The sequence below is a fragment of the Myotis nattereri genome, assembly GCF_964212035.1.
Source record: "Myotis nattereri genome assembly, chromosome: 2".
Lineage (NCBI taxonomy): Eukaryota > Metazoa > Chordata > Mammalia > Chiroptera > Vespertilionidae > Myotis > Myotis nattereri.
This window is the reverse complement of record NC_138076.1, coordinates 160,442,882-160,468,997: the sequence shown is the minus strand read 5'-3', so window position 1 is coordinate 160,468,997 and position 26,116 is coordinate 160,442,882. Positions and strand designations below refer to the sequence as shown.

Genomic DNA, 26,116 nt, shown 5'->3' with positions numbered 1-26,116 from the left:
GAAAGGGATGACAAGGGGACGAGATTAGGAAACGGGACACCTCTCTTGCTCCCTGACCCAGTGCCTCCTTCTCTGCTTTCTTGGCCAAGAGTGTATTTAGCCAAAGATGGGAATCCCGATCACTGCAGGATCCAAAGTCAGAGCTGTTTGAGCAGAAAGGGCATTCCAGGAAGATAAAGGTAAATCCCCCAAACGAATGGGATTCTCCCTCAATGGCTATCTGTGGGCCCCTTCAGAAGGGAGTTTGATTACCCCGAGGGAGTTAAACTACCTTTGAAAGGAAGTATGGAAATGTTCTAGTGATTATTTCTCCTTTCTCCGTCTTCACAATATCAACAAGAAACATGGGCTTTGGAGTCAGACAGACCCAGGTTTGAAATTTGGCTTTGGCACCAAGCTGCTGAGGAACAAGGGGCTAATTCCATAACTAACACCCGCTCCCTGACACACTCATACACAGCTTACTTCCCCCGGGAGAATCTATGGGTCAGGAAAGGCTGCTCCAAACAGGGGGGTAAGAAGAAGAAACATGACCAGAGGGGCGTCCTGGGGTGGGTGGAAGACAAGCCATGCTTTGCTGACCCTGGCCCTCCATGGCCTATTGGTGTTTTCAAGAACATTCGTCTTTGTGAGAAGGGAAAGAAAGAAGATCAAAGCGGAAACGTTTCTAGGTCAGCACGGAGTTTATCAGCCACTTCCGCTCAGATGGGACTCTTTCTCAATAGCACTGTTCCTCTAACACACGATTTTCAACCAGTGTCCCCCAGATTTTTTAAACATACAACACCTAACTTTATTCAGGAGCACTGACCTCTTTTCCCTTAGACTGTCAAATAAAAAAATAACAACAACCAACACAATAGCCATCCTGTATGAATGAATCAAAATTACACCTATTTTTCTGTCAGATCGGCCAAAACATTTGTTTTTTGGTGTGCTGCAAAATTTTAGTAATTAGTTTCTATGTGCTATGAGATGAAAAAGGTTGAAAGCCGCTGCTCTCACATACCAGGCAGGAAATAGCCGCGTGTAGAAGGCCTCACTTTCATTTGCATCTCAGGTTTACTAGAAGCACATCTTAGAGCAATGGCAGTAGTCCCGGGGTTTCCTGGGAATGGCTAAGGTGGGAGGTTGTCCAGAGCTCATGAAAAACCTTCAAGGTCCTAAGTTCCAGGAACGTGATCTCTGCCCAGGTCCATGCCCAAGGAATAGAAACAGTCTTTTCAGGTAAACAATATATTGCACAAAAGAAAGGGATGACGTCTTAAGGGAGAAATATCTAAGACCCAGGGCTTCTCTTTCTCTGTAAACGTACCAATCTATACTATAAAAAGCAGTTCCTGAGTTCCCAGCTAGCGAACATCCCTGGTCTCCTAAGCATTGGGAAAGTGGAGACGAGGCAGCATTAGTTATTGTGCAAAGCTTCACAGGCACATTAGGCTGGTAGGATCGGTTTCCAGGGGAGGAATGGATGTGGCCACTGCTACAGGCTCCAGGTCCTGCCCTGCCTTTAGCAGTGGCTCTAACTCCAGGCCCAGCCCTGGCTCTGGGGTGTGTGTGTGTGGGGGGGTGGGGGTGGGGGTAAGGAGGGGTCGGAGGGAGATCGGTAAGAAGAGGAGGTCTACCTCCTACTTCCTCTTCAGAGGGGAGCTTCCCAGTGTGGCTGAGGCAGAAAGCTCTCAGTCCCTGTAGGAAAAGAGGAAATTTAGGACAAGAGTGAGGGGAGGAAGAAAGGAGAAGGTCATCCTGGGCATGAGGGAGAAATGGAGTCCTGCCATGTGTCAGTTCCCCACTGAGGGCCCACGCTGGTGGGCGCCAGGTTAGCCTTACCCGCTATTAAAAAGTTGAAATTCTTCCATACTGGAAAGGAGCAACTTCTCTGAGCCCTCCAAGTTCCTCCTAACTGTCCTGGCCTGTTCCTAAAACCGCTACCCCTCCAAGCACAGCAGGCAGCCTCCAGGATCCTAGTTAGAGCCATGGCCAACATCTGTTCTGGTTCACATGTCCCTCTCACTTCAAATCAGGCCGTTAACCCAGCTTAGAAGAGGCACATGCCTGATTTCCCATCCTGGGAGAGCAACACCATGATGCGGGGATGATATGGGTAAAAGATATGGAAAGAACAGAGGAAACACAGTCCTAGTAGTCAGGAGTCAAGGGCCCATCCGTGAAGAAATGGCTCTGGGGGAAGTTGTACGCCTCATCCACGGTGTTCTGGCCAGCTAACAGTGGGTCTCCGTTTGGCATGATTTCTTCAATCTTCATGTTGTTTCTGAAGACTGGGTAGCCCAGAGAAAGAAGTGAGGTCCTGATCTTAGGTAAGGAGTTCCCAACCCAGCAAGGACAGTGAGGGAGATGGTAGCAGAGGCCTGGGCAAGGCCTGAGATTAGGTAGGGCAGGGGTTGGCGTCTCCAGACCCATGTCATCACTTACTTTCCATCTCCTCAATGTTCAGGTGTCTCAGATCATGGGGCAAATCTGGCTCTGGCTCTGGCTCTGGCACGGGCTGTGAAACAGGCTCTAGAGGAGGCTCCAGCTTCAGTTCTGGTCCCAGGTCCAGTGTGGGCTCCAGCTCCAGCTCGGGCTCCAGTGGCTCCAGCTCAGGCCCCAGATCCAGCCCTGCCTTTAGCAGTGGCTCCAACTCCGGGTCTAGTCCTAGCTCTTGCCCTGGTGCTACGCCCGGGGGCAGGTCTAATGGCTCTACTTCTGGCTCCAGATTAAGCTCCAGCGGTTGTTGCAGCTCATCCACCTGTCTGGATACCCCAATACAGACAAAGGGGAGTACTTAGCAGTTTAGGTGAGGTCAGAATGGTAGAGCAAGCAGAGACTACTTCTCTAATCTAAGAAGGTAAAGGAGCAGAGGGCTCTTAGCACAGGCTTTTCTCTGCCCTGGCCAGGTAACTCGGTTAGAGCGTCATCCCGATATGCCAAGGCTGCAGGTTCAAATCCCTGATCAGGGCATATACAAGAGTCAACCAGTGAATGCATAAATAAGTGGAACAACTAATCCATGTTTCTCTGTTTTGTTTTTTTTCTTCTTTCTCTCTCCCGTCCTAGCTCTCTCTAAAATTAATTACAAACAAAGGACACAGGCTTTGCAGAGTCTGAATCCTATCAGTCAGGCTTACCAGAGTTTGAATCCTATCATTTACTAGCTGGGTGACCTTAGGCAAGTTAACTAACGTCTCTGAGCCTCAGATTTATCATCTGTAAAATGGGAACAACAATACCTAATAATTTTTGAGAGGCAGGAGGCTGGTTAAAAGCAGGGCTTTGGAATCTGACAGACCTGGATCCTTTCGTAGCCAGGGACCTCGAGCATGCCACTTCACTATGCTAAACCCGTTTCCTCAGCTGGCGACAGTAATAAGTCTCTGCCTCACAGGACTTTTATGAAAATTCAATAAGTGAAAAAATGAGCACAAAGTTTTAGCCCAGTGCCTTGTATATAGTAAACTTTCATTAAATATTCCTGTTCCTATTACCTACTCATATGAATTCTCATAATGATTAATTTTTTTAAAATATATTTTTATTGATTTTAGAGAGGAAGAGAGAGATAGAAACAATAATGAGAGGGAATCATTGATTGGCTACCTTCTGCACATTGGACCGAGCCCACAACCCAGGCATGTGCCCTTGACTGGAATTGAACCCGGGACCCTTCGGTCTGCAGGCCGATGCTCTATTCACTGAGCCAAACTGGCTAGGGCAGGACTAACTTTTTAAAAATGTTATAAAAGTATCTAGTACCATGTTTGGCATCAATCAGATGTCCATTAACATCAGGGCTTATGACTCTTATTATCAGGGAACCTCTGTGGAGACAGCTGAGGGATGGCAGCAGGAAAATAGAGAAGAGAGAGAGTAGAAGAGCAGGAAAAACCTAGAGGACTGGAGAGCGTGGCGAGGAGGAGAGAAGGCCAGGGAGACTGGACGTGGACAGGCTGGTTGACCATGTCGGCAGAAAGGGTTGCGGGGGGTGGGGTGCGGGGGGGGGGGGGATGGCGCAGGGTTCCCATCTCACCTGTTAGAGACCACGATGAGCTTCCGTGTCAGGTACTTCCTTTGCTCCTCGAGGTTAACTGTCGGGGACGCACACAGAGGCGGGGAGGTTAGTGATGAGATCCAGACCGATGTCCTGACAGTCACATCTCCTTACTAATTAGCAGTGTCCCACGGACAAATCCCTTCACTGCTCTGCATGTTGGTACGGGAGGCGTTGGCCTGGTGGACGCCTGCAGTCTCCCAGTGAAGTCAGTCAGCGACTCTCACCTTTGTCCTCGTAGTAGCACCCGAAAGCTTCATCCCGGGGGGTGCGGGGGTAGAGGAAGCGCAGGGGGTTCTCGGGGATGTTCTCCTCGGTGAGCAGCTGGTAGTGGCGGATGATTTTGGTCAGCGGGAGCGACTGCAGCACCTCCTTGGTGAAGGGCTTCACAGAGTGGATGAGCACCTTATCTGGACAGTGGAGAGTGGAACAGGCAGGCTTGAGAGAGGAGGCCGGGCCTGGGCGCTCCACTCTGCCTGCCACCCCAGACCTGCTGGGGGGTTTGGGAAGGGGCCTGGGCGCTCCACTCTGCCTGCCCACCCCAGACCTGCTGGGGGGTTTGGGAAGGGGCCTGGGCGCTCCACTCTGCCTGCCCACCCCAGACCTGCTGGGGGGTTTGGGAAGGGGCCTGGGCGCTCCACTCTGCCTGCCCACCCCAGACCTGCTGAGGGGTTTGGGAAGGGGCCTGGGCGCTCCACTCTGCCTGCCCACCCCAGACCTGCTGGGGGGTTTGGGAAGGGGCCTGGGCGCTCCACTCTGCCTGCCACCCCAGACCTGCTGGGGGGTTTGGGAAGGGGCCTGGGCGCTCCACTCTGCCTGCCCACCCCAGACCTGCTGAGGGGTTTGGGAAGGGGCCTGGGCGCTCCACTCTGCCTGCCACCCCAGACCTGCTGGGGGGTTTGGGAAGGGGCCTGGGCGCTCCACTCTGCCTGCCCACCCCAGACCTGCTGAGGGGTTTGGGAAGGGGCCTGGGCGCTCCACTCTGCCTGCCCACCCCAGACCTGCTGGGGGGTTCGGGACGGAGCCGGGGAAGCCGGGCACAGGCAGCAGGGCAGGAAGGAGCGGCTGGGGGAGCAGCAGGGTGGGGCAGCTGACCATCATCCTGGTGTTCCACCCAGGAGCAGGTAATGCCGCCTTCGGAGGTCTCGCTGAAGCGCAGTAGGAAGGTACCAGAGACGGTCTTCTTCAGCAGCCTGCGCTCCTGGCTCCGGCTCACAAACCCCATGATGCGCCTGGAGCAGAGAAAGCAGCTGAGCGGCCCTCCTGCCGCCCGCTTCCGTGGGGAGGGAGAGGGCGCCAGCTTTCTGCCCTGGCGCTGCCACTACAAACTGTTCCCCTGTGGCCACGTCACTTCGCGCTGACAACATCCACCTCCAGGGCTGGAAGAGGTGTGAGGATTCAGGAGGCCATACCGATGAAAGACAGCTTGTAAAAGGCAGTGTGCCGTGCAAAGGGGCAGGCAGTGTGGTGGGAGAGCACAGGCTTGGGCTCAGGCCCGGCTTTGGATCCTGACTCAGCCCCTTTACTTTCTCTAAGCCTTCGTTTCCTCACCGGACACGAGGGGGCAACACCCCGCACTCAGCATGGCTGTGAGGTTACACGAGAGAATTCATGAATGCACCCAGCAGGCTCTGGATCACAACAGCTGCTTGACAAACACCGGCTCTCACTGTTATTGCAAAGGGGAGGGAGTGTGACCTGGGCCCAGTTTTTGCTCTCTCTCCCGATTTGCCACATGAGGGCGCACAGAGCCCACTCGAGCCTGGAGAGGCAGCGGGGTCTAGGGAGAGGGAGGCTGACCCAGGTCTTACCCATCATTCCAGAGATCCTTCAGGTGCTCATGTACCAGGTCCAGAATTTTGTCTAACCACGTCCAGAATGGTAGCTTCCCAGGCGGGCTCTCTCGCTGAAGGAGGAGTGGAAAAGCAGGGAGATGTGGAGTGGCCCTCGGGGTGGGGACGGAGTGTTGGGGGTGGGGCGGGGTTTGGACTGGGGCTAGGATCTGGCTGCCCAGGAGGAGGGTGTTACCTTAGTGAAGTCGGCCCAGGACAACAGCGCACCCTCATTCCCCGAGTTCTGTCCTGTGGGCAGAAAGCCCGTTAGCTGGCGGGAGGAGGCAAGGCCAGGGCTCCTGCGGTGGAGAGGACAGCGGGCCGGGGCTGGCCGGAGAGGAGGTCCGTACCAAACAGCTTGTCCTTCAGCATGCTCAGCTGGTCCTGGTCGAGGCCTCGGCCAACGTAGGAGGAGAACTGCCAGCTGAGGGCCGGGCCCAGTAAGGTCCAGGGGGCCTTTGGGGGGCTGGAGAAGAACTGCTGATTCTGCAGGTATGGGAAGAGGGCAGGGTGGCTCAGAGCAGCACCCTCACACCAAGCTGCCACCCCTCCTCACCGCCCTTCTCCTACCTGAGGGTTTGAGCTGAGCAGATTGAACCAGAGAATCGAGGCCCAGGCGATGGAGAGTTGACTCATGTTAGAAATAATCACCACAGGGAGGGTGTCTGCCTGGGAGAAGACAGGTGTCACAGTGAGGCTGTGAGGATTCTAGCTGCAGACGTTTGGGCGGGGCCAGGGGCAATATTTCACCGGAGAGGCTTCTGTTAACCCCTCCTGTGCCCTCCCCCAACCTGCTCCAGCTCGCCCATCTCCGTCTTCACTCACTTTCAGTTCCTGCTTCAGTCCCTGGTAGGTGTATCTGACCGTGAAGCTGATGACGTGCAGTTCCTCGGTCACACCCAGCAGACCCTGGGACAGCCACAGCCGTGAGCAGAGGGCCCTGGGGCATGTCCCTCCTGCCCCCAGCCCTCTGTCCAGGCCTCACCTTACTGCTGCCCTTTCCTGAACCACCCGAGCGTTGCTCCAACAGAGTCTGTGAATTGAGGGGAAGGAGAGAGAATGCCAGAGGAGGGACCCAGCATCCCTGGAACCCGTTTGGCCCACAAGACTTCCCAAGGCCTGGGCACTTGCCCCCGCCTGTTCCATTGGATTAGAAACAGAAGCTACTAGCCTCTTACCAGATAGCCGAAGTCCCAGATTAAGCCCTGACTCTGCCCTTTCTCGGGGGTCAAAGTTTTCTGGGTTGAGGTCAGAATGTTGAACTTCCGGAAGCTATTCCAGGAGGAAGAAAACATATGAAGGACAGGGACAGAGTTATTCTAAAATTCAGCAGGAAGACAACCAAGCTCCATTTCATTTCAGGCCTCTCCATCTCCCTCTGCTTATGTGCCACCCACATCAGCCTTCTCCCGTCTGTGCCCCCCTCGGGGCTGCCACATGTGGTTGTGCAGCTCACGCAATGCACAAAGGTTTGCAGCTTTTTTGTCAGGTACCTACCCTTGTGATTGAGGAGGATTCCTGAAAAGAAATAAAATAAAATAAAGTCACTGGGAAGCAAAACAGCATAGAAATTAGGAATGTGGTCTTTGGGATCAGACAGACCTAAGTTCAAACCCAAGTCTGCAGCTCACTAGTTATGTGGCCTTCAAGACCCATCATCTCACTGAGCTTGTTTTCTCGTCTGAATGGTGCACGGATAACAGCTAACGCACAGGGTTTCCAGACTATTAAATGAATGTCTGACAAGCTGCATGTCACATAGCAGGTGCTCAACAAAAGGGATGAATTGTCATTTCTCTGAGGCAGGAGTGGAGGGGGAAGAACACAGCCCCAGAGCCTTCGGGAAAAGGAGGTGTCTTCTCTGCCCGCCCCCACCCTCCCTACGCCCCCCGTCAGCCCACAACCTGGCCACTCTTGGGTCCCACCTTTCACCTGCTCCAACTTACTTGTCAATAAAGACTTCTGCAGTCAGTGACTCGCTGCCTTCCTGGAGCCTCACCAGCAGCCTGGGGAGGAGAGAGATGGATGGAGAAAGTGGTCAACCTCAACTTCCGAATAGACCAGATGTTTGGAAAAGATAAGGGAAGAGATTAGAAGAGGTAGATTGGCCGAAACCGGTTTGGCTCAGTGGATAGAACGTCGGCCTGAGGACTGAAAGGTCCCGGGTTCGATTCCGGTCAAGGGCATGTACCTAGGTTGCGGGCACACCCCCAGTAGGAGGTGTGCAGGAGGCAGCTGATCGATGTTTCTCTCTCATCGATGTTTCTAACTCTCTATTTCTCTCCCTTCCTCTCTGTAAAAAATCAATAAAATATATTAAAAAAAAAAAAGAAGAAGAGGTAGATTGATTGAGCGGGGGGCGGGGGGAGAGAAGGAACAGCCAAGAGTGGGAAGATCTTTAAAGCCAGAAAGCGAACAGTGCCAGGTCTGGAAAAAGGAATCAGGAATGAATTCTGAAATGCCCACCTTGTTCGGACAGTGAACTTGCTCCCAGTCCTGAGGATGAGGGGTCGATGGGGAGTCTGAGGCATGCAAGGCTGGGTTTCTACCACAAAGGCTCTGGGCAGAGAGAAGTGGAGAGACTATAGAGCTCAGCATCTGTAACAGTGGCTCCCCTGCTCCTTCCCTCCCTAGAGGTCCCTCTGTGGCCTCCAAACCTGTGGAGCAGATGTTGTAGCAATTCTGTGACCTGGGCCTCCTGCAGGCCCACCCCTGAGATCAGAGGGTCATTCTCATAGCTAACCAATTGACTCAAGTCCTTCAGTTCCTTCAGCAGCTGTCGCAGATGAAACATTAGTTTTGCTCCATCTGTGAACCTGAGTGATAGAACCCAAGGGAGAGAGAATCCATGAGTTTTCTGGAGCCCCCAAACAGGCTCTCAGAGCTCCCCTTTAACTATGTGGAGAATTAAAACTGATTGGGACAAAAAAAAAAAAAAAAGAATCCAGGAAGCACTGATTATCAAACATGATTCATAATCCAAGAAATGAAAATCAAAGCCACTTTCACATTAAAATTGGTAAAAGATGAACACAATAAAGCTAACTTTCACATAATGTTTGATATATACTATTTATTTTAAGTGTGTTACACACATGAATGCATTTAATCCTTACAACCACCCTATTTAGTAGATACTATTATTACCCCCATTTTACAGCTGATAAAACTGAGGCACAGAAAAGTTTAGTGAAAGCGACTTGCTCAAGGTCATAAAACTAGTAAGGAATAAAATTGTATGTAATCCAAGGCAGTCTGGCTGCACAGTTGATACTTTTGACTTCTATAGTTTACTGACTCTATAAAAAAACTAATAATAGGCAATGTAGTGACAGGAAAACAATCATATACTATATATAAGCAAACAAATTGGGATAGTAGTTTGAAACTATTTTTTAAAAAGCCTCAAAAAGTGTGCATACATTTTATAGTATTCCATTTCTAAGATATATCCTAAGAAAATAATCAGACAAATGGAGAAAGATAAATGTACCAGGAAATTCATAGCTTTGTTATTTGTCATAGAAAATTAGAACCATTTGGTTATTAGGTATATAAATTATGACATATACATGTAATGAAATACTATGCAACCATTAAATATAATGATATAGGCTCAAATATTTAACATGGAAAAATGTCCACAAATATTAAAAAATTACAAGATAGTATAGATATGATTTGACTTCTGCTTAAAATAGATGTATTTTTGTGTACAGGCATAGGGGAAATCTGGAAAAAGTATACAAAAGCATAAACAGACGGTACCTACTTCTGCATGATTATATTAAACAGATGGTTGATTTCTTTCTTTTCTCTTTTATTTTTTAAATTATTATTATTATGTTTAATATGTTTTTATTGATTTCAGAGAGGGAGGGAGAGAGAGAGAGGTAGAAACATCAATGATGAGAGAGAATCATTGATTGGCTGCCTCTTGCATGCCCCCCGACTGGGGACTGAGCCCACAACCTGGGCATGTGCCCTGACCAGGAATTGAACGGGTGACCTCCTGGTTCCTGGGTTGGTGCTTAACTGCTGAGCCACACCTGGCCGGGCATTCTTTACTCTTTCATGTTGTCTGAAATTTTTTCAAATGGTATACACTGTATTTGTAATCAGAAAAAGCAATACCTCTTTTTATTAAAAAACAATGAAACAAGACAAGCTCTCATTCCTGGGAGCATGCTGGCTCCTTTCCCTTACCTGTCTTCTTTCCTCACAGGCACGTATCTCCTAAACTCTAAGGAACCCCATGAGACTTGCAACCAGGGGAGCAACAGGCCGTGGTAGCTCATCCAGGGCTAACTCCTGAACCTGTCCTCAAGGCCCCCTTTTCTCTGACTCTCCAGTGAGCTGACAGCAGCTCTGCCTTTGCTCACTTCTTTCCCATAACGTTTCTAGAGCCAAAGCAGCCCTGCCTAGGCTGTCTTCTGTTGCTTCTTCTAGCCTAGGCCCTTCCTTGTTTTACTGTCCCCAGATTTAATAAATGTACTCTTGTCCTAGCCAGTTTGGCTCAGTGGATAGAGCATCGGCCTGCAGATTGAAGGGTCATGGGTTTGATTCAGGTCAAGGGCATGTGCCTCAGTTGCAGGCTCAATACCCGGCCTCAGGTGCAGGAGACAACCCACCGATATGTCTCTCTCACACTGATGTTTCTTTTTGTCTCTCCCTCTCCCACTCTCTCTTAAAAAAAAAAAAAAAAATCAATGGAAAAATATCCTCAGGTGAGGATTGACAAAAACAAAACAAAAACCCACAAACAAATAAATGTACTACTGAGATAAAAAAATTTTTTAAAAAAATACAATGAGTCCTAGCTGGTTTGGCTCAGTGGCCTATGGACTGGGGAGTCCTGGGTTCAATTCCAGTCAAGGGCACATGCCCGGGTTGTGGGCTCGATCCCCAGTAGTGGGCGTGTAGGAGGCAGCCGATAATGATTCCCTCTCTTCATTGATGTTTTTATCTCTCTCTCCCTTCCTCTCTGAAATCAATAAAAATATACTTAAAAAAAAATAAATTGAGCCAGGCCAGTGTGGCTCAGTTGGTTGAGCATTATCCCATGCATCAGGAGGTCTCCAGTTTGATTCCTGGTCAGGGCACATGCCCAGGTTGCAGGCCTGATCTCCAGTGTGGGGTGTGCAGGAGACAGCCGATCAATGATTCTCTCTCATCATTGATGTTTCTATCTCTCTCTCCCTTTCCCTTCTTCTCTGAAATAAATTTTAAAATATATTTTAAAAATTAATATAAAATAAAAAGTTTACTAGAAAAATAGCAAGAAATTAAAAACAACCTAAATGTCCAAAAAGAATAGTTCATTAATTAAATTATGTTACCTCCATATAGAGAACAATAATGCAACCATTGAAAGTAACATCCTATATAATAAAGAGCTAATACGCTAATTAGACCTAACAGTAGAATGACCATCTGGACATCCTTCTGGCTGACCGTCCATACAAAGCCAGGACTGAGAGGGCCGGCCGAGGCTGTGAGGGGCTGCGAGGGAAACCTGGGTCCCAAGTGCCAGAGGGAAGCCGGTGACGGCAGCTGGGAGAAGGAAGGCCTACTCTAGCAAGAATTTCATGCATCAGGACTCTAGTGGGTAAATATTATAATATACTGCTAAGTTAAAAAGAAGAAAAACAGCCGAAACCGGTTTGGCTCAGTGGATAGAGCGTCGGCTTGCGGACTGAAAGGTCCCAGGTTCGATTCCGGTCAAGGGCATGTACCTGGGTTGTGGGCATATCACCACTGGGAGATGTGCAGGAGGCGGCTGATCGATGTTCTCTCTCATCGATGTTTCTGACTCTCTATCTCTCTCCCTTCCTCTCTGTGAAAAATCAATAAAATATATTTTAAAAAAAAAAAGAAGAAGAAAAACAAGCCTACATGTCTCAAAATAGTATGAATGGTATGATTCAATTTTTTAAAATATATTTTTTATTTATTTCAGAGAGGAAGGGAGGGGATAGAGAGAGAGAGAGAGAAACATTAATGATGAGAGAGAATCATTGATTGGCTGCCTCCTGCATGCCCCACACTGGGGATTAAGTCTGCAACCCAGGCATGTGCCCTTGACCAGGATTAAACCTGGGACCCTTCAGTCTGTAGTCTGACGCTCTTCAAACTGAGCCAAACTGGCTAGGGCTCAATTTTTGTTTAATAATGTTACAGTAGCTACATCTGGGTAGTAAGGTAATAAGTAATTTTCTCTTTTTTTGCATTATGTTCACTGCACAAACAATAATAGTATATTTCCCAGGTGATTAAAAATGAAAAGCTCTGAGCTCCTAGGGCACTTGAAACTAAAGAGAAAATGAACAAATGGGACTACATCAAAATAACAAGCTTCTGCACAGCAAAAGAAACCATCAACAAAACAACGAGAAAACCCACTGCGTGGGAAAACATATTTGCCAATGTCATATCTGATAAGGGCCTAATCTCCAAAATTTATAGGGAACTCATACAACTTAACAAAAGAAAGATAAACAATCCAATCAAAAAATGGGCAAAGGACGTAAATAGACACCTTTCAAAAGAGGACATTCAGAAAGCCAACAGACATATGAAAACATGCTCAAAGTCACTAATCATCCGAGAGATGCAAATCAAAACAACAATGAGGTACCATCTCACACCTGTCAGACTGGCTATCATCAACAAATCAACAAACGACAAGTGCTGGAGAGGATGTGGAGAAAAAGGAACCCTCCTGCACTGCTGGTGGGAATGCAGACTGGTGCAGCCACTATGGTAGACAGTATGGAGTTTCCTCAAAAAACTAAAAATGGAACTCCCATTTGACCCTATGATCCCTCTTCTAGGAATATATCCCAAGAAACCAGAAACACCAATCAGAAAGGATATATGCACCCATATGTTCATAGCAGCACAATTCACCATAGCTAAGATCTGGAAACAGCCTAAGTGCTCATCAGTAGATGAATGGATTAGAAAACTGTGGTACATCTACACAATGGAATACTATGCTGCTGTAAAAAAGAAGGAACTCTTACCATTTGCAATGGCATGGATGGAACTGGAGAGCATTATGCTAAGTGAAATAAGCCAGTCAATGAAGAAAAAAGACCACATGATCTCACTCATTCATGGATAATAAAGACCATTATAAACTTATGAACAATAATAGATACAGAGGCAGAGCTGCCTCAAACAGATTGTCAAACTGCAGCGGGAAGGCCAGAGAGGGTTGGGGGGCAGGAGGTAGGGGGGTAAGAGATCAACTGAAGGACTTGTATGCATGCATATAAGCATAACCAATGGACATAAGACACTGGGGGGTAGGGGAGGCCAGGTGATTGTCAAGGGCCGGGGGAAAAAAAAGGACACGTGTAATACCCTTTGTAATACTTTAAGCAATAAAAAAAAAAAATGAAGGGCTCTGGGTATCGAGAATGAAGAGCAGAGTACAGTTGTAGTCAGATAAGGGAGCTGGGATCGTTCTGGGGAGCAGAGAGTAGGAAAGCAATACCGTATACAGGACCTTACAAAGCACAGGGCGGTGGCTAGGACTAGGGCTGGGTGAGCCTGAGGGCGGGGAGGTGCCTCTCACCACTTCTCTAGCTGGAGAAGTTCCAACCCTCCGTCTGGGGGGGCTCCAATGCAGGTTTTCTGCTGCTGCACTTTCCATTGCTCCAAATTGGGTAGCAGTAGCTCAATTAGGGTAGTTAATCGGCCTAGCAGTCCTCTGGAGGCATCCAGCACCTCCTAAGAAAGACATAAGTGAGTGTGGAGCACCTCTCACCATCATCCTCCACCATCCAACTGGGGATAAAGGGACAAAAAAGCCAAGGCCAAGAGGCCAAGGCTCCCAGGTCCCGCATCTTCCCCAGCCCCCTGCTGCCCACGCCCTCTGTTCTTTGCCTCCCACCTTTCTCTTTCTGTCCAGTTCATTGAGAGTTGCCTGCAGAACCTGCTGCTGTCTGGTCTGATGGGGGTCCAAAGAAGATGTCCTCACTGGAATGGCAGGAGCAGGAAGTGAGACAAGTGCTCAGACCTAGGGCTCCTTCCCCTCATCTTCCTGACCTAGGCCTCGGTCAGGGTTGGGAAGGGGGAATTCTGACGGGAGAGGAAGGGGAACCAAAGCAAAGCACGGATCCCTCTGGGCCTGCAGGCGAATTCTCAGTGATCATGTTGAAACAGAAGCCTACTCTACCTACTAAGGCAGTTTCCCATGCAACTCCCCCAGCATTCACTACTGTCCCTCAGCTACACCTCCAGCCCAACCCCCACAACAAACCCTGGCACTTGTAGCTTTGCCTGGCAGCAGAACTATAACTATAGCTAGTGAGGTGTAGCCAAAGGTGATTACTTTTTACTGGGCCTTCCAGCAGGAACCTGTCCTTCTCCCACCCCTCAATGTGCTTCCTACCTGGGCCCTGAGCCTTGAATCGGAAGAGGAAGACATCCTGCAGGTCTTTCAGCTGGCTGATGGCCTTCACCAGCTTCTGTAGAGGGGAGGAGACCAGGTGAGGCTGCTTCTGTGGGAGGAGGCAGGCAGATCCTGCCCACCCTGACTCTTGCCACATCTACCAACCTCCATCATGGCCTTCAACTCCAGGATCCGGGATTCAATCTCATGCTGCTGGCTCTGCACAGGTGCTTCGAGGGCTGGCTCTTCTTGCTCCTGCAATAAGAGGCTTTGAGCACATTCAACTCTGACCTTTTATCCCTAAAATCCAGTCCTGAAGTTATATGACAGGCTATTTGGGGGATCTTATTCCGAGACAAATTTCCTGAGTCCTTTCCATGGTCCCTCGCCACTCCAGGGGCTTTTCATATCATCAGCAAACTGCTCTCACCACTTGAGCCCTCTGAGCCTGCATCAGAATTCTCTTTTCTTCCAGAAGGAGATTAAAGATCATCTCAGCCAACTGGATAGGGCCCCGGGGTAAGGCCTGCAGGAGGCAAAGAGAGAACATTGATCCCATTCAACTGCCTTCAGTGCACATTCCCATCAGTGATGCAATACTGCCCCTCCCTCAGGGCCCCTAGCCCTTCCCTTTCTCACCACAGGCCCACAAACCTAGTCTCTTCCCAACAGCTTCATCTAAACACTGACCTTCACTCTGCCAGCGATCCCCCAAATCCAGACTCTCTTCCCCTTTCCCCAGGGCTGCCCCTGTCCCTTTGCACCTCCAGGTCCTGTTCTATACCCAAAACCGTACTCTACAGCTCCCATTCCCACTCCTCCAAGTACCTGAATGTCCCGATAGAATTTTCGCAAGTTATGCTGTAACAACAGGCACTCGGGGTCCTGGCTGCAGCGGGCACACTCATAGTTTAGTTGGTCCAAGAAGTGGAAGCACAGCATATTAGCCTGGGAATTATCATTGCCCAGCGCAGCTTCCTGCCTGGAGACCAGGAATAACAAAGATTAGTATCTCCGCAGGGTTGCTACTATCTTCAGGCCTTCTAACCCACCCTGCCCTTGGTGTCTACAGGATCCTCAGAAAAAAAGAACCCATTTTCCTCATTCTCCACCACCCAGCTTTCTGAGAGCCTCACCAGTTCTGGTCTTCAATCCAAACAGCCAAGTACTGTCGAATGTCCACCGGCAGGAGGCTATTTGTGTAGAGCTGGTGCAGCTGATCCTGAAATCGGCTGTCGAGATTCTGCAGCATCTCCCACTGCGCCATTTGGGATCTGAGTCTGAAGGATTTAGGTTCCCAATTGTAAAGTTTGCTGGACTAAATCACCCACAGTGTCATGACACTTTATTATTACATATTAAAAATGTCTTTAATTATACAGGTAAGAAAAAAACAGGGGGGGTGTCTATTGATTTCAGAGAGGAAGGGATGGGGAGAGAGACATAGACCCCATTCCCAATCTTGGTCTCTTCCCGTCTTCCCCAGAAACCAATATTATTAGTTTGGTACATATTCTTCCAGGGAGTACCATTTAAGAGCTCCTTTTTTTTTTTTTTTTTAATATATTTTATTGATTTTTTACAGAGAGGAAGGGAGAGAGATAGAGAGTTAGAAACATCGATGAGAGAGAAACATCGATCAGCTGCCTCCTGCACATTCCCCACTGGGGAAGTGCCCGCAACCCAGGTACATGCCCTTGACTGGAATCGAACCTGGGACCTTTCAGTCTGCAGGCTGACGCTCTATCCACTGAGCCAAACCAGTTTCGGCTCCTTTTTGTTTTAATGGTAGTTTTCAAACACACACCGAAATAGAGTGAATAGTACAAGGATCATCCATGTACCAATCCTTCATCTTCAACAAACATTAATGATGTTTCTACCATTTGTAAAATCTATCTCCCCCAATACATCTATCTATATAAAAGGCTAAGCAACCATTATGACCAGTCAACTGTTCGACTGGTCAACCAGTCGCTACGATGATGCACTGACTACCAGGAGGCAGACACTCAATGCAGGAGCTGCCCCCTGTTGGTCAGTATGCTCCCACAGGCAACTTCCCATGGCCAGCTGGCCCTGATCGGCCCTAATTACGGGCCAGGCTGAGGGTCCCCACCAGTGCATGAATTTGTGCACTGGACTTCTAGTTTATTATAAATTTATTAGAGGCCCGGTGCACGGATTCATGCCCCAGTGGGGTCCCTTGGCCAGGCCTACGGGGATCAGCTGAAACCAGCAGTCCTACATCCCCAAGGGATGTAGTAGTGCCAAAGTGGCAGGAGGCTGGGGAGGAGTATGAGCCCTGGCCGGGCACCACGTTGTTCCTGCTCATCCCAGCCCCGCTGTGCCTGCCCGCTGCCACCACCGCTTGGTAGGCTCGCTGCCACTCCGCTGCGGTCTCCACACACCTGTCCTAAGGCAATACTAGTGCGTGCTCGCCAGCCATGACCCCAGCGTTTGGCGCCCGTTGGTCAGCTGAGCAGTGCTCCTACTATGGGAGTGTACTGACCACCAGGGGGAAGCTCCTGCATTGAGCATCTGGCCCCTGGAGGTCAGTGCACATCATAGCTACTGGTCGAATGGTCAACTGGCTGCTTAGGCTTTTATATATATAGATATGTTTGTATTTGTTTATGCTAGAGCACTTAAAGATAGTGTGTGTCATAAGTATTTATTTCAGCATGATCCCTGCTCGCTCCAAAGCTTTATTAGGGGCTGAAACCTCCTTGGAGATAAAATCTATATGTATAAAAGACTGATATGCAAAGTGTCCCCTTGGGAGTTTGGCAGGGAGACTGGGAGTTTGATCGCTTACTATAACATGCGCTGAACACTAGGGGGTGGTGCGGAATGAAGGAAGGCCCTGCCCGGTGGCTGGCAGCTGGGGAAGGAAGGCCCCGGCCAGCAGCCGGAAGGCCCTGATGGGTCCTGATTGCCAGCCAGGCCTAGGGACCCTACCCGTGCATAAATTTTGTGCACCGGGCCTCTAGTATCCTATATAATAAAAGGCTAATATGCAAAATGACCGAATGGTGGAATGACCAGTCGCTATGACGCACACTGACCACCAGGGGGCAGACGCTTGATGCAGGATCTGCCCCCTAGTGGTCAGTATGCTCCAACAGGGGGAGCACCACTCAGCCAGAAGCTGGGCTCATGGCAAGAGAGCGCAGCGGCGGCTATGGGAGCTAAGGCAGTGCGGGGAGCAGGCCTAAGACAACAGTCGGACATCCCCTGAGGGCTCCTAGACTGTGAGAGGGCGCAGGCTGGGCGGAGGGACCCCCCCCCCCACACCTGAGTGCACCAGTCCTCTAGTACTCTATAAACTGCTCTCCAAGTAGGAAGGAAGAGCTCCATTCTAGATGTTTAAAAGCTGTGCAAGGGGCCCGACCAGCATGGCTCAGTGGTTGAGCATTGACCTATGAACCGGGAGGTCATGGTTGGATTCCCAGTCAGAGCATATACCTGAGTTGTGGGCTCGATCCCCAGTGTGGGGTGTGCAGGAGGCAGCTGATCAATGATTCTCTCTCATCATTGATGTTTCTCTCTCTCCCTCTCCCTTCCTCTATGACATCAATAAAAATATTTTAAAAAATAAAAAGAAAAGCTGTGCAAGAGGTCATTCAATCCCTAAGACTGTGTCACCTTTTATGATCTTTGTTGATCTCTGAGTCTTCATGTGGGTTATCAAACTTGTCAGAAACTTAGAAACTTCATTCAAAACTGGTTTTTGCCTGTCATCAAGTACACTAGGCAGAAAATCTTTCTCCCTAACTTGCCCCACCCACTGCCATCTGCCTGTTTAGGAAATGAAAACTTACTCTTGTTGCAACCTCAACCTTACAGAAAAGAACAAACATGCACATCTGTGGTCTAAACATGTCATATGATTTTATTATAAATGAAAGAAAAATTTTAGGGCGGGAGAAATTGTTTCCACCAGTATGAACAATTATGAGCTGCCTTTCTACCTCTAGAAATTAGGAACAGGGGGAGGACAGGATTGGGCAGGGGCTCTTATTTTACACTTTAACCCTTTTAGTAATGCTTGACTTTTTTTTTTAAAATATATTTTATTGATTTTCCACAGAGAGGAAGGGAAAGAGATAGAGAGTTAGAAACATCGATGAGAGAGAAACATCGATCAGCTGCCTCCTGCACATCCCCCACTGGGGACATGCCCACAACCCAGGTACATGCCCTTGACCGGAATCGAACCCGGGACCTTTCAGTCCGCAGGCCTACGCTCTATCCACTGAGCCAAACCGGTTTTGGCATGGGCAGGGGCTCTTATTTTATACTTTAACCCTTTTAGTAATGCTTGACTTTTAAAACTATGTATACCTGTATTGCTTAAAAAAAGAAGAAGAAGAAGAAGAGGCTCCAGTTCTCAAGGAATGAATTGCGAATTGGCTATTAAAAGAGTAAGGCAGTATAAGAAACAACAGGAAAACAAACAAAAAACAAAGAGGATAAAAGAGTATGGCAACAAGCAAACCCTGAGGTTTAAATATGAAAACAAACAAACCTTTTTTAAAAAAAAATCACCTATCTTGCCCTAACCAGTTTGGCTGAGTGGATAGAGCGTCAGCCTGCAGACTGAAAGGTCCCAGGTTCCATTCCCGTCAAGGGCATGTACCTTGGTTGCAGGCACATCCCGGTAGGGGGCGTGCAGCAGGCAGCTGATCTTTGTTTCTCTCTCATCGATGTTTCTAACTCTCTATTCCTTCCCTTCCTCTTTGTAAAAAACAATAAAATATATTTTTTAAAAATCACCTATCTTTACTTATTTATTTTTAATCCTACCCGAGGATATGTTTCTTTTTTAATATGTATATATATTCTTATGTGCCCTGACCAGGAATCCATCCTAGACCTCCAGGTTCATAGGTGGACCACTAAGACCTCCAGCCAGGCTGGAGGATACTTTATTTTATTTTATTTATTTTATTGATTTCTGGAGCAAGGGAGAGGGAGAGAGAGACAGAAACATCAATGATGGGAGAGAACCACTGACTGTCTACCTCTTGCACGCCCCCTACTGGGGACCGAGCCAGCAACCCAGACATGTACCCAGAATGGAACGGAGCCGGGACCCTTCAGTCCGCAGGCAGACTCTCTATCCACTGAGCAAAACCGGCTAGGGCTGGGGGTGGCGGGTATGTCTTTGCTGAGTTTTATCGAGAGGAAAGGCTAGAAAGAAACATTGATGCGAAGGAGAAACTTCCATCGGTTGCCTCCCACAGGCGTCCAACCAGGAATCCAACCTACAACCCAGGTATGAGCCCTTCACCAGGAATCCTTCGGTGTGGGGGTGGACGTTCTAACCACTGAGAACACTGGCCAGAGCTTTATCTTCTATTTTTTTTAAAAAATTGATTTTAGGAAGAGAGAAAGAGAAACATCAATGTTTGTTCCACTTAGGTATTCATTGGTTGCTTCTTGTATGTGCCTGATCGGAGATGGAACCCGCAACCTTGGCGTATGAGGAGGACGCTCTAACAAACTGAGCAACCCGGCCAGGGCTGTATATTATACTTTTAACATAACAAATAAGGATGATAAATCGTATCTATCCTTAGACATTGACTTTTGTGGGTGTGTGTGTGTGGGAATGAGAATCAAAAGTATCACAAGCCAGAGGTAAAAGCGTTGGCACGGCAGTAAACCAATGCAACAATGTCAAGTTCCGGGTCTTGGAGGTTGTAGGGGGGCTTGGGGGCGTGGAGGGGTGGGGGCTACAGTTGGGGACCTAGACCCGACAAGATGGGGGTGACCAGGTTGCAGCAGGTAACTGACAGCGCCTATCTCACCGGGTCATGGCTCCCTGACAGCGCCTATTTCACCGGGTCATAGCTCCCGGGCCAGGCGCACTTCCCGGGGGTAACACGCGCCTCCACCCCCAATTCCCGCGCGCCCTCTCGGGGTCCGTACCTGGTGGGGGTCTCAGTCCCCGCTCCCGCCAGTGGCTCTGGTCAAGGCTTCCTTTCCCCACCCGGAGCTCCGCACCAGCGCCTCCCGCCCCTCAGACCCCAGGCTGTGAGTTCATTGGCTCCGCTGCAGCTCCTCCCTCCCCGCGGGGCGGGACCAGCGGAGCGGAAGCCACACCTCCAGTCCCAGCGATTGGTGGGAAAACCTCCAGTAAGCCCCGCCCCCTATCTGCGGAGGGAGGAGTCCAATTAATGGAATGGCCCTGGACTGAAACTGCTGATTTCCGAGAACCCACTCGGCAGAGAAGGAAATGAGACTAGCTCGCGACCGTGGAAGCGCTTAGGGCTCCATAAGAAGGGGTGGGACCGGAATTTCAACATTTTGGGATCGGAAGGGGGGGGCTGAAGTAATAACAAAATAACTATTTACTGATGGTACTGTGCTAAAAGCTTTAGGTTCGTTCCTTTTTTAAATTTCCACAAAACCCATAGAACTGAAAATCATCATCCCCCTCTTTTTTTTTTTAATATATTTTTTTATTTTTTACAGAGAGGAAGGGAGAGGGATAGAGAGTTAGGAACATCGATGAGAGAGAGAGACATCGATCAGCTGCCTCCTGCAAACCCCCTACTGGGGATGTGCCCGCCACCAAGGTACATGCCTTTGACGGAAATCGAACCTGGGACCCTTCAGTCGACAGGCCGACACTCTATCCACTGAGCCAAACCGGTCAGGGCATCATCATCCCCCTCTTTAGAAATTTTAATAACTGAGCTTGGAGAAAGAAGTTATTAGTGATCATTGAGGCTCAAACAAGTGGAGCCTGGATTAAAAACCAAACCCTCTGCCTCCAAACCCCACACTTTAAAACTCCTACATTTTGTAGCATTGCCTTCCTCCCCTGTAACAAATCAGAAATTTGGATTCTGCACACAGCTTGTCATGTTACAGAGAGCGGGAATAAATGAAGCAATGCTCAGAGAGTTTGGAGTTACACTTTATTCACCATGGTGGGCTTAGAGAAAATGAATTCAAATTCTAAGCAGAGCTACAAGCAGAACTTCCCTTTTTATGAAAGAGCCAGCCCTATGTGTGCTTGGTGGTTATCTTGCTGGTAGCCTTGAAAACTACACAGTTCTATCCAATTAAAAAATGCACCTGGCATGGCATTGAGAGTATGGGCATATCTAGTCTCTGGCCTACAAGGTCAGACAGCTAAGTTTATCTTCTTCATTATTCAAGCAGGCTAAAGCAGGCTAGAAAGAAAAGTTACTATTTTTTTTAGAATAAGAGGCCGTCTAAAGAATAGCAGAGAATTCCAAACAGTAGTTTTACAAAATAGGGGTTAGCCTTCTCAGTCAGAATACTAGATTTATTTATTCTGTGTTTACCACCTTTTATATTCCAAAACTCTCATTCTCAGGATCATATTCATAGTCCTGGAACAAGGGCCACTCCGAGGAAGGAGCTGAATTTACTATGTCTGACACCAAGGGGCCACCATAGAGGTGCTGCCCAAGCCCTCTTTGCTAGTCTCTGGAGGAGAGGTGTTTGCATCTTTTTTTTTTTTTAATATATTTTTATTGATTTCAGAGAGGAAGGGAGAGGGAAAGAGAGATTGAAACATCAATGATGAGAGTGAATCATTGATTGACTGCCCCCTGCACGCTCCACACTGGCGATCGAGCCGAGCCTGCAATCTGGGCACATGCCCTGGCCAGAATCGAACTGCCATCTCCTGGTTCATAGGTCGCTGCTCAACCAATGACCCACATAGGCCGAGCTGTCTCGTTCTCATGGTAATACTCGATCAACCGTTCAACCCCAGCCTTCACTGCAGGTTTCAGTGCCGTGCCGATCACTAGTCCCATGGGCCCCCCTCCCAGTCCAACCATGGTCATTAAAAGGTCATAACCCAGGTCTATGATCCCATCTTGGCCCCGTTCCTTGGCCTTGTCCAAACAGTCCTGAGTAGCATAATACAAAGCTGTGCCCAGGTTGTAGTAGGTTCTCACTGTTGGCAACCACTGGACTATACTGTGCACATCCTGCTCCTGTTCAAAGTCGCAGTCCTGGATGGTGGAGCGTCGGGCCCTTTCTGGGCCTGGCTGTCCCCGGGCCAACAGCCGCAGGGCAGAGGCCAGGGCATCCACTGACACTCCCCTCTCGGTGTTTCTGCCTTTCTCCAGCCGTTGAAGATGTCGGGTGAGGATCTGTGTAGCATGTATACCCCCCTGGCGGTAGAGCTGAAGCTGCAGGGCCTGTGCATCAGCATGGCAGCCAGCTTCCTTCAGCGCCATCATCAGTGACAGGCCTACCAGAAACTTGGGTAGAGGGGCCATATGGGCAAAGCCAGGCAGGGACTTTGGGAGCAGGGTCTGGCAGGGCAAGGGGCCTGAGGAGGGTGGCCAGGACTCCAAGGATGAGGGAAGGTGCGACAGGATATTTGTCTGGTTTCCATATGAAATGGCATCCACAGGGTGCAGCAGGAGGTAGCAACAAAGCAGCAGCTCCAGTGGTATGATGAGTCTGAGGCCACGCATGTCTGGGCCAGAGTACACTGGAGAGGGAAAAACCAGAAACACAGCTCCCCTGAGATGTGGTCTGTAAGTTCCCAGGACTCAGGGCATACCTTCTCCAACTACTTTAAGCTCCTGTTCTTTTTTTTTTCTTTTATAGCAAAGGTGGAGATTTATTGAAGAACAAGTACAGACTCCCACGTGGGGAGGGGGAAAGGATCCCCAAGCTTCTGTTCTTTTTAGGCTAAGGCCTAGGAAACAGGAAATGCAACTCAATTGTTTGCACTGGGCCTTCTCTCTAGGTTATCAGGGATTTCCTCTGCTTTATTTCCACCCATTTATAGGGGGCCCCCAAATTACTTCACAATCCAGGCACTGAGAAGTGAGACTACCTCGACAGGTGGGTAGCTGCTCGATTCAGTGCTGCCCACTTCTCTGTCCCATGAATAATGGACATATTTGCTATCCCCTATGATCAGTAAGAGATGTAATCTCTGCAAATATTTGTCCATTGGTACTGGTGCTCAGATCTTGCCCCTTGTTGCACACTTGACCTCAAAACCTAAGACTTTGTTCTTTTGCATTTTCTTTCTTTTTTAAACTTTATCTTTTTTAAAAAAATATATTTTTTTATTGATTTCAGAGAGAGAGAGGGAGAGAGCGAGATAGAAACATCAATTATGAAAGAGAGTCATTGATTGGCTGCCTCCTCCACACCCCATACTGCAGATTGAGCCCCCAACCTGGGCATGTGCCCTTGACCAGAATCAAACCCGGGACCTTTCAGTCCACAGGCCAACGCTCTATCCATTAAGCCAAACGGGTTGGGGCTTTGGCGTTTTCTACAGTTCCCTGCCATGTTCCCACTCTAGCTCATGAGAGACACCAGGAGACCCAGAATCAGAAATTAGATATATATCTACTATTTGCTCTTTTTAAAATTTCTTTTCCGTTTAAAAATTCAATTAACAAGCTACAACAGCATCTAGTTGAGGTTTTGGTATAAGGTAAATGAATGAGAAAAGGTTAAAGTACCATTCATGCTTAAAACGCATTATATGCCCAGTATATGATAGCTGAAAGAAGGAAATGGATTAAGAAATAGAGACTCAGAGCTAGCTACTAAATGGAGAGGGGCAAGGCTAAGACCACCCACACATGTGTGTTAGCACTGGGATAGAGAGAATACTTTTGTCCTAACTGCTCTCCAAAACTTCTAACTCCTTACCATATCCCATCCTTGAACACAGTTCTGGTAAAGGAGACCTATCACCGAAGTGGCACTGAATACCGGAAGTAAACCTGGACAAACGCTGGCATCAATTTCCCCATAAAGCACCTCAGAATAACTGAACATTTGATAAATTACGCTGTCATCGTCCATAGACACTAAGAGGCTCTTCTTAACTTGGGGCAAACTCAGTTACCATTTGAACTGCTAGGCCAGCCATCCCAGTGGGTGTAGTTAATACATTCCTCAGGGCGATAATCTGAGTGTTGGATTCGTCCCCACAGAATGACCTTACCATTGCCAATGCCTTCTTCCTCATCGTGCTTCTGACTCTCAGGAATGAGGGTTTCAGCGGTTCTTTCCTTTCACACTAACAAGCTGAGGCTGCAGAGTGTGGGCCTCAGCTGGGCAGCCAGCCTCCTCCTGGGCCACCTCCAGAGCCAAGTGGAGAGGTACACAGGCAGAGGGGCTAAGGAGAGGGGCTGTGTCCAAGAGATCCTGGCAGGTCTTGGGATCTGGTTAGAGAGCATGTTAGAAGGATGCCCAGGTTCTGTGAAACACAGCTGGGAGGTCAGAGCCCCTTTCTGGACATTTCTTAGAAAGGCAGCCGCTGGGGATAGCGAGATACAGCAAAGCAGCAGCACCGCCTGAGTCATGGTGGGTAGCAGAAAAAGGCCTGCTGGAAAGAAGCGATGGTCAGGTTGGGAAGTAGGTAAAGGCTTAAGATGAAGAGACACCAAGACTGGTCAGAGCTGGAAGTCTTAGCCCTTGGAAACTTGTTACCTCAACATAGCGTCACTCCCGCCCTCCCAGGCTTTGAACGATCCTCACCTGCTCAAGAAATAAGCCAGAGGAACGAGATCATCCAAGCACGTCCTTTGCCTCGGTGCTCCCCTAACTGGAATGCCCGTCTTCTACATCCCACTTTCTCTTTCACCCCAGCCGAAAATGATGACTCCTCTGAAAACACTGAGGACGTGACATTAACAAATATTTACCCTCCGCTTCAGGCTCAGGCTCCGTCCTCCTCACCTTTGCCCCATGCTGACCAACAGGCCTTCCCCTGGGTGGTTACTGCCTTTCCTGACCCAGGTCTCTGCAGACCCAAACCTGGAGCAGGAAAAATTCCTCTGTATCTTCTGGGGAAGCAAGGAAGTGAAAGGCAGCTTTGCCAATGATTTCTGGGGAGGAGATGCCAAATCAGTTCTTTGTCAATGGATTTATCAGGTATAGGAAGGGGAAAATAGAACCTACTAGCAAGTCAGATAAAATCAGAGCAATTTTTCCATTTTTACCTTCTTTTTTTAAAAATATATTTTTAATTGATTTTCTACAGAGAGGAAGGGAGAGGGATAGAGAGTTAGAAACATTGATGAGAGAGCAACATTGATCAGCTGCCTCCTGCACACCTCCTATTGGGGATGTGCCCGCAACCAAGGTAGATGCCCTTGACTGGAATCGAACCTGGGACCTTTCAGTCCGCAGGTCGATGCTCTATCCACTGAGCCAAACCAGTTGGGGCAGTTTTTACCTTTTTTTTTTTTTTTAAATATATTTTATTGATTTTCTACAGAGAGGAAGGGAGAGGGATAGAGAGTTAGAAACATTGATGAGAGAGAAACATTGATCAGCTGCCTCCTGCACACCTCCTATTGGGGATGTGCCCGCAACCAAGGTAGATGCCCTTGACTGGAATTGCACCTGGGACCTTTAAGTCCGCAGGTTGACGCTCTATCCACTGAGCCAAGCCAGTCAGGGCAGTTTTTACCTTCTTAATTCCAATGCAATACCCTAATGAAGCAGATTATCACAATAGTATCTCTAAGCCTGCATTAAACCATAGGTATTAGGGCTTCATTTCTCATATGGGGGTCTAGGTGAGAAACTGCAGTCTGGAAAATAGGGAATGATGGCATACGGTGCCTCCTAAAACTGGTACAAAAGTCTACATATCATTGTGCCATAAAGGTTCCTTTCTGGTGCTATAACCCGCTACTGGCAGACAGCCAAAGGTGTCCTGGGTCCCTTCTCCCATGTTACTCACTCCTCTCAGCCCCAGGAAGGGGCCATAACAAGCAAAGAGAAATCCAAAAGAGAAAAGAAAAGGTTTCTAGGACCTAGCCAGGTAGCTCAGTTGATTAGAATGCCATC

The 26,116-nt window shown here is 48.7% G+C and overlaps 2 protein-coding genes across 2 annotated transcripts; both read right to left on the bottom strand.

Annotated features, from left to right (window-relative positions):
- Positions 1–667: 667 nt before the first annotated feature.
- Positions 668–20,309, bottom strand: STAT2 (signal transducer and activator of transcription 2). Its single transcript, XM_081082908.1, has 24 exons — positions 20,219–20,309; positions 15,418–15,561; positions 15,110–15,263; positions 14,712–14,807; positions 14,447–14,536; positions 14,282–14,357; positions 13,781–13,866; positions 13,463–13,617; positions 8,538–8,696; positions 8,347–8,439; positions 7,827–7,886; positions 7,378–7,398; positions 7,059–7,152; positions 6,866–6,913; positions 6,706–6,789; positions 6,451–6,549; positions 6,231–6,366; positions 6,077–6,129; positions 5,860–5,954; positions 5,144–5,280; positions 4,276–4,458; positions 4,028–4,085; positions 2,434–2,753; positions 668–2,279 (listed from the first exon to the last, which is right to left on the bottom strand). Exons 2-24 carry the CDS (start codon positions 15,546–15,548, stop codon positions 2,140–2,142), a joined length of 2,568 nt encoding a protein of 855 aa, XP_080939034.1. The 5' UTR covers positions 15,549–15,561; positions 20,219–20,309; the 3' UTR covers positions 668–2,139.
- A 1,663-nt stretch (positions 20,310–21,972) lies between these two features.
- On the bottom strand, positions 21,973–22,767 carry APOF (apolipoprotein F; the record flags this gene model as incomplete). The annotated part of the gene is made up of 1 exon (XM_081083974.1): positions 21,973–22,767. Exon 1 carries the CDS (start codon positions 22,756–22,758, stop codon positions 21,973–21,975), a length of 786 nt encoding a protein of 261 aa, XP_080940100.1. The 5' UTR covers positions 22,759–22,767.
- Between the last annotated feature and the right edge of the window lie 3,349 nt (positions 22,768–26,116).